The 18452-nt window shown below is 61.7% G+C and overlaps 1 protein-coding gene across 5 annotated transcripts; it reads left to right on the top strand.

Annotated features, from left to right (window-relative positions):
- Positions 1-1697: 1697 nt before the first annotated feature.
- Positions 1698-8436, top strand: LCN12 (lipocalin 12). Of its 5 annotated transcripts, XM_063650097.1 has the most exons (9): positions 1698-1778; positions 3557-3679; positions 4209-4408; positions 4618-4739; positions 5174-5310; positions 5767-5846; positions 5915-6031; positions 6221-6322; positions 7616-8436. In XM_063650097.1, exons 3-9 carry the CDS (start codon positions 4228-4230, stop codon positions 7642-7644), a joined length of 768 nt encoding a protein of 255 aa, XP_063506167.1. In that variant the 5' UTR covers positions 1698-1778; positions 3557-3679; positions 4209-4227; the 3' UTR covers positions 7645-8436. The 5 variants fall into 5 exon arrangements, with proteins under 5 accessions (XP_063506167.1, XP_063506165.1, XP_063506162.1 ...); XM_063650095.1 differs by lacking the exon at positions 3557-3679 and having other exon boundaries at positions 1714-2446; XM_063650092.1 differs by lacking the exon at positions 3557-3679 and having other exon boundaries at positions 1714-2446; positions 6221-8436.
- Positions 8437-18452: the final 10016 nt, after the last annotated feature.

Genomic DNA, 18452 nt, shown 5'->3' on the forward strand with positions numbered 1-18452 from the left:
CACTTTGGGAGGCTGAGGCGGGTGGATCACTTGAGGCCAGGAGTTCAAGACCAGCCTGTCCAACATGGTGAAACCTTGTCTCTAGTAAAAATACAAAAATTAGCTGGTCATGGTGGCAGGCACCTGTAATCCCAGCTACTCCGGAGGCTGAGGCAGGAGAATTGCTTGAACCCAGGAGGCAGAGGTTGTGGTGACCTGGGATCATGCCACTGCCTCCAGCCTAGGCGACAGTGAGGCTCCGTCTCAAAAAAAATGAAGAAAAAAAAAATCTATGGAAATGGCCGGGTGCAGTGGCTCACGCCTGTAATTCTAGCACTTTGGGAGGCTGAGGCGGGCAGATCATTTGAGGTCAGGAGTTTGAAACCAGCCTGGCCAACATGGTGAAACCCCGTCTCTGCTAAAAATACAAAAAAATTAGCTGGGCATGGTGGTGGGTGCCTGTAATCCCAGCTACCCAGGAGGCTCAGGCAGGAGAATCGCTTGAATCCAGGAGACAGAGGTTGCAGTGAGCTGAGATCGCGCCATTGCACTCCAGCCTGGATGACAGAGCGAGACTCCGTCTCAATTTATTTAAAAAACAACAACAAACAAACAACAAAAAAAAAAACTACGCAAACTGGCTGGGCACAGTGGCTCACACCTTTAATCTCAGCACTTTGAGAGGCTGAGGCAGGAGGATCGCTTGAGGCCAGGAGTTCAAGATCTGACTGGGCAACATAGTGAGACCTCATCTCTATTGTAAAAAAAAGTTTTTTAATCTATAGAAACCAACATTTAATTGTTAGCAGTCTTGCCCAAGACCTGCGGGGTCAGGAGTCCAGGACTGTCCTGGGTGCCCCCGCCTTGCCTGGACGTGAGAGTGCCGCGTGGGGCCCCCAGAGCCCCTGGTCCCACAGGCAGGGCCGACAGTCCGGTGCCGTGCCCGTCCTCCCTGCCCACGCAGGTGCTCAGAGGGACAGGTGGGCCAGGACTCCTCCATGTGGGAACGAGGCACCCTCCTCCCTTCCCTGCCACGCCCCAACCACCCCTGGCCCCTCACCCCACCTCCAAGGGGCCTCCCAGCGCCCAGGACCGTGTCTGGGAAAAGGTCTTTGCCCGGGGAGTGGGAAGAGAGAGGGGAGGGTGAGCAGAGGACAGGCCGGGAGTTTTCCGGGGAACGGAGGAAACAGCAGTGGAGGGGAAGTCTGTCCTTGTTGCTGTGGGGGAGGCAGAGATGAAGGCGATGGGTTGGGGGTGGGTGCCGGGGAGCGAAGCAGAGGGAAGAGAGGACCTGATGGGAGGGGTCAGTGGGAGAGGCCCCAGGGACCGGTCCCCACGGTGGGGTCCAGGGTGCTGGGTGGAAGCGGCGGTTTCCCTCCCGCCTCTCAAGGACGCCCTGCAGAAGGCGCGGCTGCTCCTCCCCGTGGCACGCAAGCTCCCGGGCACCGCCTCCCGCCTCGGCCTCCCAAGGCGCTGGGCTCACTGGCGTGTGCCGCCGCGCCCGGCCCTCCCACCCCAGGCGGTGTGGAAGGCCGAGGTCAGAGCCAGGACTCCCCCCGGAGCCCGGCAGGTGCCTCAAGGCCCGCGTCCTGCACTGCCCGTTCCAGCGCCGCCGGCCCAGCCAGGCAGAGGCACCTGCAGGACCCTGATTGGGCGGCGGAGGTCACGTGCCCACCCTCCACCAATCACGTTAGACGGGAGGAGCAGCACCTGCGTCTGCCCCGCGGTGGGGGGAGGAGGCGCGCCGAACCCATTGTCATGTCCAGGAGGCTCCTGCAGGGGACGTGGGGGGCACGGAGGTTAAAGGCAGCAGCCAGTGGCTACCTGGAGGCACACACAGACCCCCAGGGCGGCAGGAGTGGGTCTGGGGGAGGGAGCATGGGGCCTGAGGCGCTGCTTGGAGCCGAGGGACCCTCCTCTGTGTCGAGGACTCGGCCCACCCGACCTCTGCTGCTCAGTCTCTGTGGGTCTCGGGCTGGCCAGGGAAGGCCCGGTTTTCCTCCCGCAAGGCCCTACATGGGCGGGGTCCGTAGCGGGGACTGTCCTGTACATGGGCTGTGTGCTGTGATCCCAAATCTCCCCAGTGCCCTGCGATAAGAGGGGCTCCGGGAGGGGTGCCTGCTGAGCTGAGAGCAGGACCCTGGGGCTGCTGACAGGCGCTCCTAGGCTGGCTTGGGCCAGGGGGATGGTGGAGAGTCGAAGGCGCCCTCTGGGGAGCTCAGGGGAATGAACAGATTATTTCCAACTTTTCTTTTCCTGGGCCAGCCTCCTGAAACGCTAGCGTTGTGCTGGTGAGGCAAGGCACAGCAAGCTGCCCTTCTACGTGGGCAGTGAGGCCTGGGACAGAGCCCAGCCCTGGAGCCCTGAAGTCCTGGTGGCTGGGCTCTTTGAGTGGCCAGGCTGGGGCTGCCACCCAGGGCAGGCTGCCGAGGCCCAGGGCGCCTCCTGGGATGAGCCCAAGTCCCTTGTAAGCAGGGCTGGGTGAGGGGAGGAGATGGCCAGGAAAGGGAATCTGGGGTGGGAGGGGGCGGCCAGGACAGGGAATCTGGGGTGGGAGGGGGCAGCCAGGACAGGGACCTGGGGGGAGGAGGTGGCCTGGACAGGGAATCTGGGGTGGGAGGGGGCGGCCAGGACAGGGAATCTGGGGGGGGAGGGGGCGGCCAGGACAGGGACCTGGGGGGAGGAGGTGGCCAGGACAGGGAATCTGGGGGGGGAGGGGGCGGCCAGGACAGGGACCTGGGGGGAGGAGGTGGCCAGGACAGGGAATCTGGGGTGGGAGGAGGTGGCCTGGACAGGGAATCTGGAGTGGGAGGGGGCGGCCAGGACAGGGAATCTGGGGTGGGAGGGGGCGGCCAGGACAGGGAATCTGGGGGGGGAGGGGGCGGCCAGGACAGGGACCTGGGAGGAGGAGGTGGCCAGGACAGGGAATCTGGGGGGGGAGGGGGCGGCCAGGACGGGGAATCTGGGGTGGGAGGGGGCGGCCAGGATAGGGACCTGGGGGGAGGAGGTGGCCTGGACAGGGAATCTGGGGTGGGAGGAGGTGGCCTGGACAGGGAATCTGGAGTGGGAGGGGGCGGCCAGGACAGGGAATCTGGGGTGGGAGGGGGCGGCCAGGACAGGGACCTGGGGGGAGGGGGCCAGGACAGGGAATCTGGGGTGGGAGGGGGCGGCCAGGACAGGGACCTGGGGTGGGAGGGGGCGGCCAGGACAGGGAATCTGGGGTGGGAGGGGGCGGCCAGGACAGGGAATCTGGGGTGGGAGGGGGCGGCCAGGACAGGGAATCTGGGGGGAGGAGGTGGCCAGGACAGGGACCTGGGGGGAGGAGGTGGCCTGGACAGTGGCTCACAGGCCAGGCACACTGGGAGTGGGAGGCACCTGGCTCACCCTTGGTGGCCCCGCAACACGGAGCCCGGCACCCAGAGGCTTCCACTACCTGTGGGGATGGGAGGAGGGGACAGGAAGGGGACTCCACTCCCTAGCCCCATTGTCCAAGGGGTGCCAGGGCAGCTAGAAGCCCCAAGCCTGCCAATGCCCTCCCTGCCAGGCCTCTTTTTACATTTTATTTTTATATTTTTAGAGATGAGATCTCACTCTGTTGCCCAGGCTGGAGTCCGGTGGCACAATCATAGGTTACTGCAGGTCAAACTCCTGGGCTAAAGCAGTCCTCCCACCTCAGCCTCTCAAGTAGCTGGGACCACAGGTGTGCACCACCACCCCCAGCTAACTTTTACATTTTTCTGTAGAGATGGAGTCTCGCTATGTTGTCCGGGGTGATGTCAAACTCCTGGGCTTGAGCGATCTTCCCGCCTTGGCCCCCCAAAGTGCTGGGATTATAGGCATGAGCCTCTGTGCCTGGCCTACTAACCCTTTCTTTTAGGCAGGACCAGCATGGGGTGCCCACTCCCATTAGTGGGGCTTCCCAGCCCTGCCCCTCCCTCTGGGCAGAGACTGCGTTTAAAATGCCCCAGCCGTCCTCACCAGGGTGCCTGAGTGCTCTGCAGGCCCCAGCCTCCCTCCTCGCCTGCTCGGGCCACCTCCACCCCGGCCTCACGGCCACAGGGCCCCTCCCTGGTCCTGTTCTTGCTCCAGGGCCACGGCCCACGCTGCGGTTCAGGCATGTGCGGAGCCAGGCAGGGCGGGGGTGGGGGGGTGGCTGGCAGGCCCAGGCCCTGCAGGGGGAATGCCCAGGTTTGGCCACAGCTGGGCCCTGTCCCTTATGGCTGCGGCAGGTCACGCTCTCTGCCTGGGATGCAACATTCTGTGACAGGGAGGAAGGCTGAGGCAGGCTGCGTGGGGCCTCTGAACCCCCAGCATGGAGCATTCGGAAGGGGGCTGAAGGGGGGCAGGGCCTCAGAAATGAGAAGACGAGGTGGAAGGTGGACCTGGGGGCCCCTCCTACCCCACCTGTCTGGAACCCAAGAGACCGAAGGTGGGTGGGTGGGACCTGAGGAGAGCCCGCACCACCCAGCCCACCCCAAGCCTGCCCTGGGCACCACCTCTCCTGCCAGTCCTGAGGAGGGAGGCAGAGGGGCACACCCCCTTGGGAGGGGCACCTGCTGGGTACGTGCATGAAGAGGTGGGTCTCTGGGTCACCTGCCCATGGCCACTTCCTTCTCTCTGTCCCTGTGGGCCCAGCAGCTGCCAGGATGAGGCTGCTGTGTGGCCTGTGGCTGTGGCTGTCCTTGCTGACAGTCCTGCAGGGTCAGACCTCAACCCCCCCGCCACTCCCGCCCCCGATGCAGAGCTTCCAAGGAAACCAGGTACAGGGGTTTTGACGGAAGGAGAAGCAGCCGGCTGGGTCTGAGTGCAGGGAGAGGCTGGTGGCTGAGCAGGCCTGGAGATGCTGCCCAGAGAGCCAGGACCAGCCCTGCTTCCGGGAGCCCCCAGGCGGGCCCCCGACCTCCCGCAGAGGAGGGCCCAGCGCAGACCTTCCTGGCACCCATTCCCTGCTGTCACCCCAGCCCATCGCTCCCTCTGTGCATGAGGGGAAACAGGCTCGGGAAGGCCGCACAGCCACTGGCCAGGGTCACCATGTCCCTGCCAGATCCAGAGTAGGTTCCGGTTCTTGCCAGTGTCCCTGGCGCTGGCCCAGCCGGGAGCACTGCTCTGTGAGGGGTCCAGAAGCTGCCAGGGAGGGCGGGAGGGGGCTCCTGACCCTGCCCCCCGCCGCCCCTGGCCACCACCGCCTCTGCAGTTCCAGGGGGAATGGTTTGTCCTGGGCCTGGCGGGCAACAGCTTCAGGCCGGAGCACAGGGCGCTGCTGAACCCTTTCACCGCAACTTTCGAGCTAAGTGACGCTGGTGGCTTTGAGGTGTGGAATGCCATGACTCGGTGAGTGGCTGTCCCTGCCGTTCCAAGCGGGTGAGGAGGATCCCGGGCCTGGGTCCCAGCTGCCAGTGGGTCAGGTGCGCCATGGGCCCTGTCCCAGCACCGGCAGCTTCATGACCCTGGCTGCCAATGACCAAACCCAGCTGGGGAGTATACAAAAAAGTGTGGGCAGCTGGGCGCGCTGGCGCACACCTGTAATCCCAGCACGTCGGGGGCCGGGCGCGCTGGCGCACACCTGTAATCCCAGCACTTCGGGAGGCAGAGGCAGAAGGATCACTTGAACTCAGGAGTTTGAGACCAGCCTGAGCAACATAGTTAGACACCATCTCCACTCATGACGCTTGGCCACTCCCGCCGTGGGTCCCCCTGAATAAGCGGCTGAAATCTCCTGAGGGGCCCACCTTGGCATGGACCTGCCAGCTTCCGGAGCCTTCCGCCTCCACCTGTCCCCTCCTACAGAGGCCAGCACTGTGACACGTGGTCTTATGTGCTGATACCAGCAGCCCAGCCCGGGCAGTTCACTGTGGACCATGGTGTGGGTAAGCTGGTCACGGGAGGGAGGGATGGGGTGCTGGCCCACAGGGACGTGATGTCTGTGCCCCCTCAGAGCCCGGGGCAGACAGAGAGGAGACCCGGGTGGTGGACAGCGACTACACCCAGTTCGCCCTGATGCTGTCCCGCAGACACACGAGCAGGCTGGCCGTCCTCAGGATCAGCCTGCTGGGTGAGCCCCCCATCCTGCCCTGGGCCTGTGTGTGGCCCTGGAGGCACCTCCTTCCAGGCTTCAGGTCAGACCCTGCCTCCCCACCCCACCTGGAGTGACTTGGGGGTACAGATAGTTCAATCTCCCACCTACCCAGCCCCCAACCCCCTGCCAAGTGCACAGACCTACGCTGGGCTCCCTGGGCTGCAGGCAGGAGCTGGTTGCTGCCTCCCGGGACGCTGGACCAGTTCATCTGCCTGGGCAGAGCTCAGGGCCTCTCGGATGACAACATTGTCTTCCCAGATGTGACCGGTAACATAGCTCACCTGCAGGCATGCTGGGCAGTAGGCACGGGGCCCGCAGGAATGAGTTTGGTTGACCCTAGAGGAGCTGGACCCAGTGTCTGCCCAGGGAGCTCAGCCCCAGCCTGCACTCAGGTGTCTCCAGGCTCCTGGGTCCCTGCGCTCAACCCAGGCTCTGAGCCACCTCCTGCCGCCCTGGGTCCCCTGTCCCGGGCCACCTCCTCCCACCCCGGGTCTCCTGTCCTGGGCCACCTCCTTCCACCCCTCGTCCCCTGTCCCGGGCCACCTCCTCCCTCTGGGTCCCCTGTCCCAGGCCACCTCCTCCTGCCCCTCCCACACCAGGTCCCCTGTCCTGGCCCACCTCCTCCCACCCAGGTCCCCTGTCCCAGGCCACCTCCTCCCTCTGGGTCCCCTGTCCCGGGCCACCTCCTCCCACCCCGGGTCTCCTGTCCTGGGCCACCTCCTCCCACCCCAGGTCCCCTGTCCCAGGCCACCTCCTTCCACCCCGCGTCCCCTGTCCCGGGCCACCTCCTCCTGCCCCTCCCGCCCCAGGTCCCCTGTCCCAGGCCACCTCCTCCCTCTGGGTCCCCTGTCCTGGGCCACCTCCTCCCCTCACCCATCCCTGCTCACAAGGAGCTTGGACTCATCCCAGGAGGTGCCCTGGACCTTAGCAGCCTGCCCTGGGTGGCAGCCCCAGCCTTACTACTCAGAGAGCCCCGGCCCCCAAGGCCTGACTCTTCTTGTGGGAGGGCGAGGTCAGCCAGAGCCCCTCCTCTTCCTGGAGGGATGCCCACCGTGCCCCTCTGATTCCTGCCTCTGGTGCTTTACATGTGCATAACCACATGCACACACACTCACGCATGAGCAAACGTGTACAGACTGGCACATGCCTCCACATGCGAACACCCACTTACACACACGCCACTCACACTGGCATACATGCTGTCTACCCATGCACAGGCACACGTGCTGGTCTGCACACACCTGTACACACCTGCACGCTCCCTATGCCAGGCCTCCTGGGTCTGCAGTGAGTCTGGGGGCCCACGGGGACAGGGACAGGTGAGGGGCTTCCTGAGGACCTGGGGCTGTTGGCAGGGCAGCCGCTGTGGGTCACATCTTCCGCCCCTTCTCAGCCTCCCTCACCCCAGCCCCTTCCCCTAGACCCACTGCTGGTCCCCTTTCTCCCTCCTGCTCCTCACCCGAAGCCACCTGCCCCTCCTTGTACCCTCGCTTGCTTTCTCCTGGGCTCTGTCCCCTGCTCCCCCTTTGTCCTCCATCCCGACTCCATCTCCCCCACCAGGCTGGTCACCCCAGGCCAGTGTCTGTTGAAGGATGAAGCAGCGCCTGTCCGGCCCAGCCCTGCCTCACAGCTGTGCGAGCTCTGCCCTCCTCAGCTCTCAAACCTGAATAAATGCACCAAGCCCAGAGCCCCAGAGTGTGGCCGCTGTGACCTTGGGTTGGGCAAAGAGACGGGAGCAAGGCGGCCGCTGGCCCTGCAGGGCTGCAACAGCTCCTTCTCTGGGCACGCTACAGCCCCCCAGCCGGCTTTCTCTGGCCAGTGTGTATGACTGTGTCAGTGAGGGTGTGCACATGTGTGTTCATGCGTGAGCTTTTGCCCATGGTTGCAGGTTGTACAAGGTCGTTCCCAGGCCAAGGCCCCTCCATCCCTGCCCCTTGGGCCCTCGGCTGTGGGAGTTCGCAGGCCCTTCTCCACCTCCACCCTGGTCAGCACTTGGGGCTGCCATGCCAGATGCAGCCGGGCTGGAGCTTGCCCCGGAAACGCTCAGACCCCGAGCTGTCCCAGGCAGCGGCCGCTCTGTCAGGGAAGCTGGCCTGGAGCTACCAAGGTCCCAGAACAGGAGGAGGCCCTGGTGCAGATGCCCCAGGCCTGGGAGAGGGGATGCGGTGACAAGCAGCCTCAGGCTGGAGCCTGCTGGGCACAGAGACACAAAGGGTCTGAGGTCACAACCCAGACACCCACTCCCAGCCTGAGCCCCCCAACCCTGACTGTACACCCTTGCAAGATGGCTGCACTCGGACGCCAACCCCCACCGGCCAGCCAGAGCAACCCAATTCTCAGCCCTCCGATGTCTGTGTCCATCTCGGCCCCTACTGTCCTCTGCACAGGGAGAGGAGGACACCACCCAGGGTGGCCATGGACCCTAGTGGTCTCTGGCCTTGCTAGAGAGCAAAGAGCATCCAGAGACCCCCAACTTGGTGCCTAACCTTCACCCACCAGGAGCACCCTGCTGCTCAGGAGCATGGCCCTCGTTTAGAATCCTGCCATCATGTGCACCTCCTGCTGGGCAGGCTGTACAGGATCCAAGCAGATTCTGGAATTGGAAGATGGACAGAGACAGCAGACAGACTGGAATTCCTCCCTGCCCTGACGGCCCCACCTAGATGGACCCCCATGATCAACTCAGATGACACCAGCTGTGGTGCTTACTGCAGCCACAATTCAACCTTTTCTGTGTGTCTGACTCCCCAACATACAACCTCCACAAGGGCAGGCACAGGCCTGCTTTGTCCATCACTCTATCCCACATTCCAACATGGCGCCTGACACAGAGAAAGCTGCTGAATGATGGATGGATGGATGGATGGACGGATGGATGGATGGATGGTTGGATGATGGGTGCATGGATGGATGGATGGATGGTTGGATAATGATTGGGTAGGTGGATGGATGGACAGATGAGTGGATAAATGGATAAATGGAAGGATGGATGGATGGATGGGTAGATGTTTGGATGATGGATGGGTGGATAGATGGTTAGATGGATGGATGGTTGGATGATGGGTGGGGGGATGGATGGTTGGATGATGGGTGGATGGATGGATGGATGGTTGGATGATGGGTGGGTGGATGGATGGTTGGATGATGGGTGGGTGGATGGATGGATGGTTGGATGGTGGGTGGATGGATGGATGGCTGGATGATGGGTGGATGGATGGTTGGATTGTGGGTAGGTAGGTGGTTGGATGGATGGGTAGATGGATGGATGATGGGTAGGTGGATGGATGGGTAGATGGATGGATGGTTGGATGATGGGTGGGTGGATAGATGGTTGGATGAAGGGTGGGTGGATGGACGGTTGGATGAAGGGTGGGTGGATGGATGGATGGTTGGATGATGGGTGGGTGGGTGGATGGATGGTTGGATGATGGGTGGGTGGATGGATGGTTGGATGATGGGTGGGTGGATGGATGATTGGATGATGGGTGGGTGGGTGGATGGATGGTTGGATGATTGGATGATGGGTGGGTGGATGGATGGATGATTGGATGATGGGTGGGTGGATGGATGGATGGTTGGATGATGGGTGGGTTGATGGATGGATGGTTGGATGATGGGTGGGTGGATGGATGGTTGGATGGTGGGTGGATGGATGGATGGTTGGATGGTGGGTGGATGGATGGATGGTTGGATGATGGGTGGGTGGGTGGATGGATGGTTGGATGATGGGTGGGTGGGTGGATGGATGGTTGGATGATGGGTGGGTGGATGGATGGTTGGATGATGGGTGGGTGGATGGATGGATGGTTGGTTGATGGGTGGGTGGGTGGATGGATGGTTGAATGATGGGTTGGTGGGTGGATGGATGGTTGGATGATGGGTGGGTGGATGGATGGTTGGATGATGGGTGGGTGGATGGATGGTTGGATGGTGGGTGGATGGATGGATGGTTGGATGGTGGGTGGGTGGATGGATGGTTGGATGATGGGTGGGTGGATGGTTGGATTGTGGGTAGGTAGGTGGATGGATGGATGGGTAGATGGATGGATGATGGGTAGGTGGATGGATGGGTAGATGGATGGATGGTTGGATGATGGGTAGATGGTGGATGGTTGGATATTGGGTGGGTGGGTGGATGGATGGTTGGATGATGGGTGGGTGGGTGGATGGATGGATGGATGGTTGTATATTGGCTGGGTGGATGGATGGATGGTTGGATGATGGGTGGGTGGATGGATGGTTGGATGAAGGGTGGGTGGATGGATGGTTGGATGATGGGTGGATGGATGGATGGTTGGATGATGGGTGGGTGGGTGGATGGATGGTTGGATGATGGGTGGGTGGATGGATGGTTGGATGATGGGTGGATGGATGGATGGTTGGATGATGGGTGGGTGGATGGATGGTTGGATGATGGGTGGGTGGATGGATGGATGGATGGTTGGATGATGGGTGGATGGATGGATGGATGGTTGGATGATGGGTGGGTGGATGGATGATTGGATGATGGGTGGGTGGATGGATGGTTGGATGATGGGTGGATGGATGGATGGATGGTTGGATGATGGGTGGGTGGATGGATGGTTGGATGGTGGGTGGATGGATGGATGGTTGGATGGTGGGTGGATGGATGGATGGTTGGATGATGGGTGGGTGGATGGATGGTTGGATGATGGGTGGGTGGATGGATGGTTGGTTGATGGGTGGGTGGGTGGATGGATGGTTGGATGATGGGTGGGTGGGTGGATGGATGGTTGGATGATGGGTGGGTGGATGGATGGTTGGATGATGGGTGGGTGGATGGATGGATGGTTGGTTGATGGGTGGGTGGGTGGATGGATGGTTGAATGATGGGTGGGTGGGTGGATGGATGGTTGGATGATGGGTGGGTGGGTGGATGGTTGGATGATGGGTGGGTGGATGGATGGTTGGATGATGGATGGGTGGATGGATGGTTGGATGGTGGGTGGATGGATGGATGGTTGGATGGTGGGTGGGTGGATGGATGGATTGTGGGTAGATAGGTGGATGGATGGATGGTTGTATATTGGCTGGGTGGATGGATGGTTGTATATTGGCTGGGTGGGTGGATGGATGGTTGGATGAAGGGTGGGTGGATGGATGGTTGGATGGTGGGTGGATGGATGGATGGTTGAATGATGGGTGGGTGGGTGGATGGATGGTTGGATGATGGGTGGGTGGGTGGATGGGTAGATTAGTGGATAAATGGATGGAGGGGTGGATGGACGGATAGTTGGATGGATGATGCTTTTTTGCTGTTTTTTTTTCTTGTGCCCTGGATGGGGAGGCTGAGGTTAAAAGCAGCAAGTTTGGTTGTGTCTGGATTGGGAGACATTCTATACTGTGTGGTCATGAGGACACAAGCCTGAGTGTCAGAAATCCTGGACCACAGCCTGGCATGTATTGGATTTAACCCTGGGAGGGTTGAGAGTGAAGGTGGCTATTTTTTGGCAGAAAGGGCTTGTTGGGTGTTCTTTCCTGAACATGTCAAGGAGGGGTCCCTCCACCCTGGGGTGGGGGTCAGACACAAGGTCCCCCAGAGCAATGGCCTCACTCTCTACTCTCTTACTCCTTCCCCTCATCCCTCCTCCTGCTGGGCCACGGTGTCCCCATGGGTGAGACTCACTCTGCAGGGCCAGGACCTGGGCCACGCCCTCACCCAATGCCTGGCTGCAGCAGAGGATGGCTTCTGCATGGGGTCCAGGCACAGGACCTAGGCCAAAAGAGAGGAGTGGCCTAGAGAGGCTCAGCTTGAGAAGAGAGCCCTGCCCTGCCCCTGACAACCTGAGGGAGACCCCGCAGGCCACCTTCTCCCTCTTGACCTGGCACAGCCTTCGCCAGCAGAAATCCTTTTCGGTCCCTCTGCACAGATGGGGAAACTGTGAGGTTCAGGAAGGCTGGCTGGTCACTTGGCAGGGTCACCCTGCCCCTGCCAGCTTCCCTCCTCCAAGGCAGGGAACATAACCCCGGCTGCAAGATCATGACCACCATGTGCTGGTGGGAGCCACCGCCTTCCTGGCACCCAACTGTACCCTCCAGTGGTGGCCAGCTCCCCGGACAAAGGCACAAGCAGAGAATAAGACTCCCTGACGGTACCCTCCTCCTCCCTGGTGGTGCCTCTGCAAAGCCCAGCGCACTCCCCTTCCCTCCACATCAACTCCTGGCTGGGGAGACAGGAGATGCTGCCTAGGCCTGCGTTCCTTCCCAGCTCCTATGGGGAGGGCGGACTTCAGGCCTGGCTGGATCCAGGGCCCCAGCCACCCCCTTGTGCGTCACTGGCCCTGGCCGGAGTGGCTGTGCAGTCCCATTGGCCCACTTCGCTCCTGCCTGGGTTGCAGATGGTCTCTCTCCCAGAAGTCCTCAATCCTGGGTGGAGGCTGTGTCCCCCCATCAGTGGTCAGGGGGCCTCTCCACACAGCCCTCCCTCTGTCTTGGACTTGGACAGCCCCCCTCATCCCATCTTTCCTGGGGTGATACAACTCTCTCTGGCCCTGGTGGTAGTGGGCCCTGTGTGAACCTCCTTCCCTCAAGTCCCCCAGGGGCACCAGCCCTTTCTGGCTGAAGGCCCTTTCCCCATGTCTGCACGAGGGGACGGGGCTGGGAGCTGGCGGCGTGGAGCCAAGGCCAGGCAGGTGGTCCAGGAATGTCTGCTGACATGTCAGCCCAGAGGCCTGGAGCTGGACACAGACCAGAGAGGGAGCCCGCCTGCCCACCTGTCTGCTTGCTGGAGTCAAGCCAGGCTGGCGCAGTGGGGTGGGGTGTCCTGCTGGCCCCTACCCCCATGCCCCAAGCACAGCAGCCCAGGCCCCTGTGGGTGGCCAGATTGAATCTCTTTACCCTGGCCTGAGTGGAGCCGCTCGCAGGTCACCATCTGGACCTGCTGGGCCTGGGAACAGCCTGTGCCTGCCCCTCCCACACAACAGGGTCAGTGGCGTTGGGGAGCAGGTAAGTTCTGGTGGGTGGAGGGGCTGGAGCCAGGGCTGGCTTCCGTCCCTCCAGTGGCCACCACCACCTCCTGGATCAGCCCCTGCGGTGGCAGAGGGGGCCTTTCCCCGAAGGCCAGCTGTGGTCCCTCTCAGCCTTGTCCAGGGCCTGCCACAGCCACACGGAGCCTGTGCCTGCGATGGTGACCACAGGATCCCATGACGGTGACCACAGACAGGCCACCCAGGGCTCGGGCTGGGTATGGTGGGCTCTGGTGGGAAGCAGCTCCCGCACGGCTCACAGTGGGGAGGGTCCCCTCCGGTCCTCACCCCACGATACCCCTTCCAAGAGCTCATGCCCCCTTGGGGTACTCTACCCACCAGGTACCTTCCCTGGGCTGCCCCACAGGACAAGCGCTCCACCCACACCCACTCAGACACCAAGAGGGCGCCCAGGAGGGGCTGGGCAGGTGGGAATGGAATTTTCGGGTCTGGGCCAGGCTGTCCACAGGCCCAAGAGGGGGACCGGGCCCAGCTCCTCTTCACACTGCTCAGACCTGGGGCGACCGGGGGCTGCTGGGTATCCACCCCAGCACCCCAGACCAGGAAAGTGAGGCACAGGTGGTAGAAGACCTGCCAGAGCCGCCCAGCACCTGGGCCCACACTGCTTTCCCGGAATCAGGCTGCAGAGCCCCTGGGCGGAGTGGGAAGAACGGAATCCCCTTAGTGCTGCTCTGTCTTTGTAGGTCCTGGGCCTGCTCTTGTGCAGACCTTCATCTGAGGGTGTGTGGTGTGCGGTGGGGAGGTGGACACAGCTGTGCCCTGACCTCAAGAGTTGCCTGACCTGGGTGTGGGGCTGGGTCTCTGTCCGAAAACAGACACAAAAGGCCACACACTATGTGACTCCATTTACGAAGTTCTAGAACCGGCCAAGCTCCTCTCCACTGTTAGAAATCAGGTCTGCGGCTGCTGCGTCTGGGGTGGGGACACTGTGGGGTGGGGTGGAATGTTCTGTGGCCAGGGGTGAGGGTACAGCCTGCAGCTGCGGGGGTGTGGAATGTTGGAATGTTCTGTGTTGGGGATCGGAGCACTGCCTGCAGCTGGCAGGAGGTGGAGGGAGTCTGGAATGTTCCGCATCAGGATCAGGTTTTGCTCACGTGGGTGTTCATCGAGGTGTGCGACTCAGGTGCCCGTATTGCTGTGAGACGGCTCCCACAGTGGGACATGGTGATGCCACGCTGGATGCCCCCATGTGCACTCCTCCCGTAGAGAGCTGGGCTCCCGGGTCTGGGTCTGGGGGTGCAGCACACGTTCATGTTCGCATTTTCAGAACACCCACTGACCCCCTCCTACCAGGCAGAGCCCACCCTCCCTGCCTTCATGTCTGCAGGGCCTGGCACGGAGCATGAGGCCGCTAAGCACTGACTATGGAGCTCAGAGCTGTGTTGGTGGACCAGGCATCCCGTGAGGCCACAGATGGTGGACGTGGATCTGCCCTGCCTGGCCCACTTCTCCTCCACACTCCCCTTCACAGCGCATGACTAGGCAGCCAGGGCCCTGAGCCCTGCAGGAGGAGTTGAGGGGTACACACCAGGACTGGAAAGCCTGGGGCTGCTGCACAGAGATGAGGGAGGAGGCCAGGCTCCTCAGGAACTCGAGTGGAAGCCCCACCCACCAGGGCCTGCAGGGACAGGGCTGCGAAGGGACTGCATGCAGGGCTGCTGGGAATGGGATCTGGAGCCTTGACTGAGTGGGGCGGGGGCTCCTGCTGGCCCCTGAGCCCCGGGCCGCCCAGCTCAGCTGGGCCCAGCACTCCCTGTCCCTCAGGCCCTGCCCGATCCGGTCTCTTTATCTTGGCCGAGAGCAGCGCCCTCCCGGCCACCATCTGGGCCTGCTGGGCCGGGACCAGCTGCCTGAGGCTTTCCAGCGCTGCCTCTGCATGTTTTCTGCATGAGGAAGAAGGAGGGTTGGGGGCAGAGTCATCCAGGGACTGAGTGGGCGGCAGTGGCGGCCAGACCTGTGGTGCAGAGCTGAGCTGGAGACCCCCTCAGACCCTAGGCCCTGCTACCTTTCCCCCGGTCCCTGGGAAGCACGTTTTCCCAGTAACCCCCTGGCCTGAGAAACTTGGCCCTGGCTCGCCGATTCCCCGAGACGCACCCCACGCGCCCCATACATACAATGCGGGGACTCGGGGCTCCTGGCAGGACGGCCCACAGGGTCAGGACAGCCACCAGGGCCCCCACACAGGGGGACGGGTGGGCTGAGGGGCCCCTCTCTAATCCTAGGGTGTGGGGAGGATCTGGCCTCCCAGTCCCCAGAGCTTCCTGTGTGTTGGAGGCCCCTCTGCTGGAAACGGGGTGCTATGATATGAACGTGTCCCTAGATTTCATGTGTTGACATTTCATCCCCAAATCCACTTTTTTTTGTTTTTAAGACAAGGTCTTGCTCAGTCGCCCAGGCTGGAGCGGAGTGGCGCAACCTCTGCTCACTGCAGCCTCGACCTCCCTGGCTCAAGCGATCCTCCCACTTCAGCCTCTCAAGTAGCTGGGACCGAAGGTGCGCCACCACGTCTGGCTAATTTTTAAGTTTTTTTGTAGAGATGGGGTTTCTCCATGTTGGCCAGGCTGGTCTCAAACTCCTGGGCTCAAGTGATCCTCCTGCCTTGGCCTCCCAAACTGCTAGGATTACAGGTGTGAACCACCTTGCCCGGCCCTCAAATTCACATGTTGGTTGGAGGTGGGGCCTCTGGGAGGTGATTAGGGTTAGATAAGGTCCTCAGGGTTGGGCCCATGGTGGACTTGGTGGCTTTATGAGAAGAGAGAGACCTCAGCTGGCAGCTCTTGCCCTCTGCCACACTGCAACTTGGCCCCTCGACATTGGACTTCTCAGCCTCCTGAACTGTAAGAAATAAATTTACTTTCTTTGCATATTTCCAATGTCAGGTATTCAGTTATAGCCACAGAAAGCTAAGACGAAGGGGGTGAAGTTTGTGGGGGGCCTTGTGCAGGGGCAGCCCAGGGTCCTCAGAGCCAACCCCAGGCAGCTCTGCCCACCCCAGGGGCTCTCCTGAGGTGGGCCATTGGGGGAGCCACCTCCTAGTGTCCTCTTGGCAAACCAGAAATAGGAGTGGGCTGGGGCCGTGGGATCTCAAAGAAGGAGTGGCTGTGGGTACAGTCACCATGGTGAGGGAGCAGCAGCTGCCCAGGATATATCAGGGAGGCTGAAACATTGTCTCCATCTCTGTGTGCACCGCCTGCCTAGGTGTACACATGCCAGGCAGGCACACACACACAGACACATGTGAACACACAGAGGCACACGTGTGTACACAGGCATGTGTACACACACAGGCACTCACGGGCACACACATGCACACAGGCACACATGTGTACACACACGGACAGGCATGCACACACATGCACAGGCACAGTTGTGCACACAGGCACACCCATGCACGCACACACGCACACACGTGCACAGGCACACACAGGCACATATACGCACGCACACGCGCATGCATACAGGGCCTTTGCTCTGTGATGCAGTCTCCCTTGTTTCTTCTGAAACATCTCCCAAGGAATGTGGACGTGTGGGCCCTGTTGGAGAGGAATGCTGGTGGAAAAACCTATTTTGTTTTGCAGGAAATTGTCTTATTTCTTAGGTTTGTGTGGATTAACTGGGATTTGGGTTTTTTCCACCCAGCCAGCAACTGTGCACTTCAGTGGTGATCAGAGCGGGTCCCTGGCTCTGTCCCCACGGGGACTCTGCCCTGGGAGGGGGCTTAGGGTTGTAGGGATCCTCAGGCCGGACCCCGAGTTGGCTGGGAGGGTGCCAATGAGCGTCTTGCCCCATCCCTGCCTGATCGGGGCACAGAGCCCAGGGCCTGGGAGTGCTCAGGGCAGGAGACGCGGCAGATGCCAGCATGAGGACGGCCCAGTCTGGCAGACAGATGTCAGACAGAGGAAGAGGAGGCAGTCCACAAGCCAGTGGGGCCAGAGGCCAGCACAGAGCACCCTTCCCATGGGGTCTGAGTCCTTGTGGGATGAGAGAACCCCACACTGGATGGTGAAGCCAATGGGCCCTTCCGCATTCAAGGCAGGCGTCCTCTTTCTGTCGATGGGGCCCCAGGCCTGCCCTGGAGGCATCGCTGACCTCCAAAACTAGGAAAGGCCACGAGCCCAGGAGATGGGGCCGGCTGGGGGCAGGGAGGAGGAGAGGGGTGGGCTTTAAGGCCGGGCTGAGGATGTTGGCCCCGGGGTCTGGGAGTTGCTGTTCCGGAGCCAGTGGAAGCCCCTGGATGAGGGGAGAACAGACTCCACCGCTGGGCGGCAAGGCGAGGCACGGGGTGGGTGGGCTGCAGGGCTGGGGCTGGGGGTCAGCTCAGGGAGCAGCATGCAGGCTCGGGGAACCCCTTCAGAGGCGCCTGGGAGTTGGGGGAGGGGGCCTACCTCATACCCACACTGTCCTGTGACCCATCCAGGGGGGACCACCCCCAGCCTGGCAGGGGAGAGGGAGCACTGTACCCACCCTGGCCCTGGAGGTGGTTCTGGGGCTTGGGGTAGTTTCTCTTCTGCTCTCCCCCTCCCCTCAGGCTGGAGAGCGCTGGGGTTCAGCCCCCTGTGACCGTGGGGCACCCTGGGCAGATGCTCTCGCTGATGAGGGGCCCTGCAGGCCTGGCGCTGACCTCAGACAGGCAGGGGGTCCGTGAACCCATCAATTGCTGCCTAGGGCAGCTGTGGGCGTGGCAGCGCCCCAGGGTTCAGCACCTGCCTGACCGCCTAGCGTCAAAGCGGCCTGTCCTCCCCAGCCCCCGCACTACCTGCCACTCCCTGCTCAGCAGAGGAAGGAGACTCCTCGGGCCACACCCAGGGAGGGACCTGCTCTGGCTCGACATGGAAACCTAGGTTGTAGCTGCCTGCTTCCCCGGCCGTCTTTGTGTGGCCCGGTGGCTGAATCTGCACAGAGAGTAGGACTCCAGGTGTGCTCCCAGGAAGCTGTCCTAGAGAGGGGCCAGGCCGCACACCTGGTGCTGGAAGGCTCTGTGACTGGATTTTTGCAAGAAACAGAAAGAAGCTTCTGTCCAGTCTCAGCCACAGGCACGCCAGGTCCTCTGCTGCCTTGCCGAAAGCTCGGGGGTTTCAGTGAGACCCTCTCCCACTCCCACAGCCTCGAGTGGACCAGGGAGCCCTGGTGTTGCTCCCTGGGTGCTCTTGACCTCCCCAAGGTGGCTACAGGAAGGAGAAAGACCTATCTTGAAAGGACTGGAAAACAGTGCGTCAGTATTTCAAAAATTAAGCTACACCATCATAGGACCTGGCTATTGCCTTCCTGGGTATTTACCCAAAAGAGATACAGCACACACCCGCGCACGGTGCGTGTGCCCACGACGGCTTTATCTGTAATGGCCCCAAACTGGAAACACCCCCAGGTCCACCCACAGGTGAAGGAGAACA

This window comes from Pongo pygmaeus, chromosome 13 (assembly GCF_028885625.2).
Source record: "Pongo pygmaeus isolate AG05252 chromosome 13, NHGRI_mPonPyg2-v2.0_pri, whole genome shotgun sequence".
Taxonomy (NCBI): domain Eukaryota; kingdom Metazoa; phylum Chordata; class Mammalia; order Primates; family Hominidae; genus Pongo; species Pongo pygmaeus.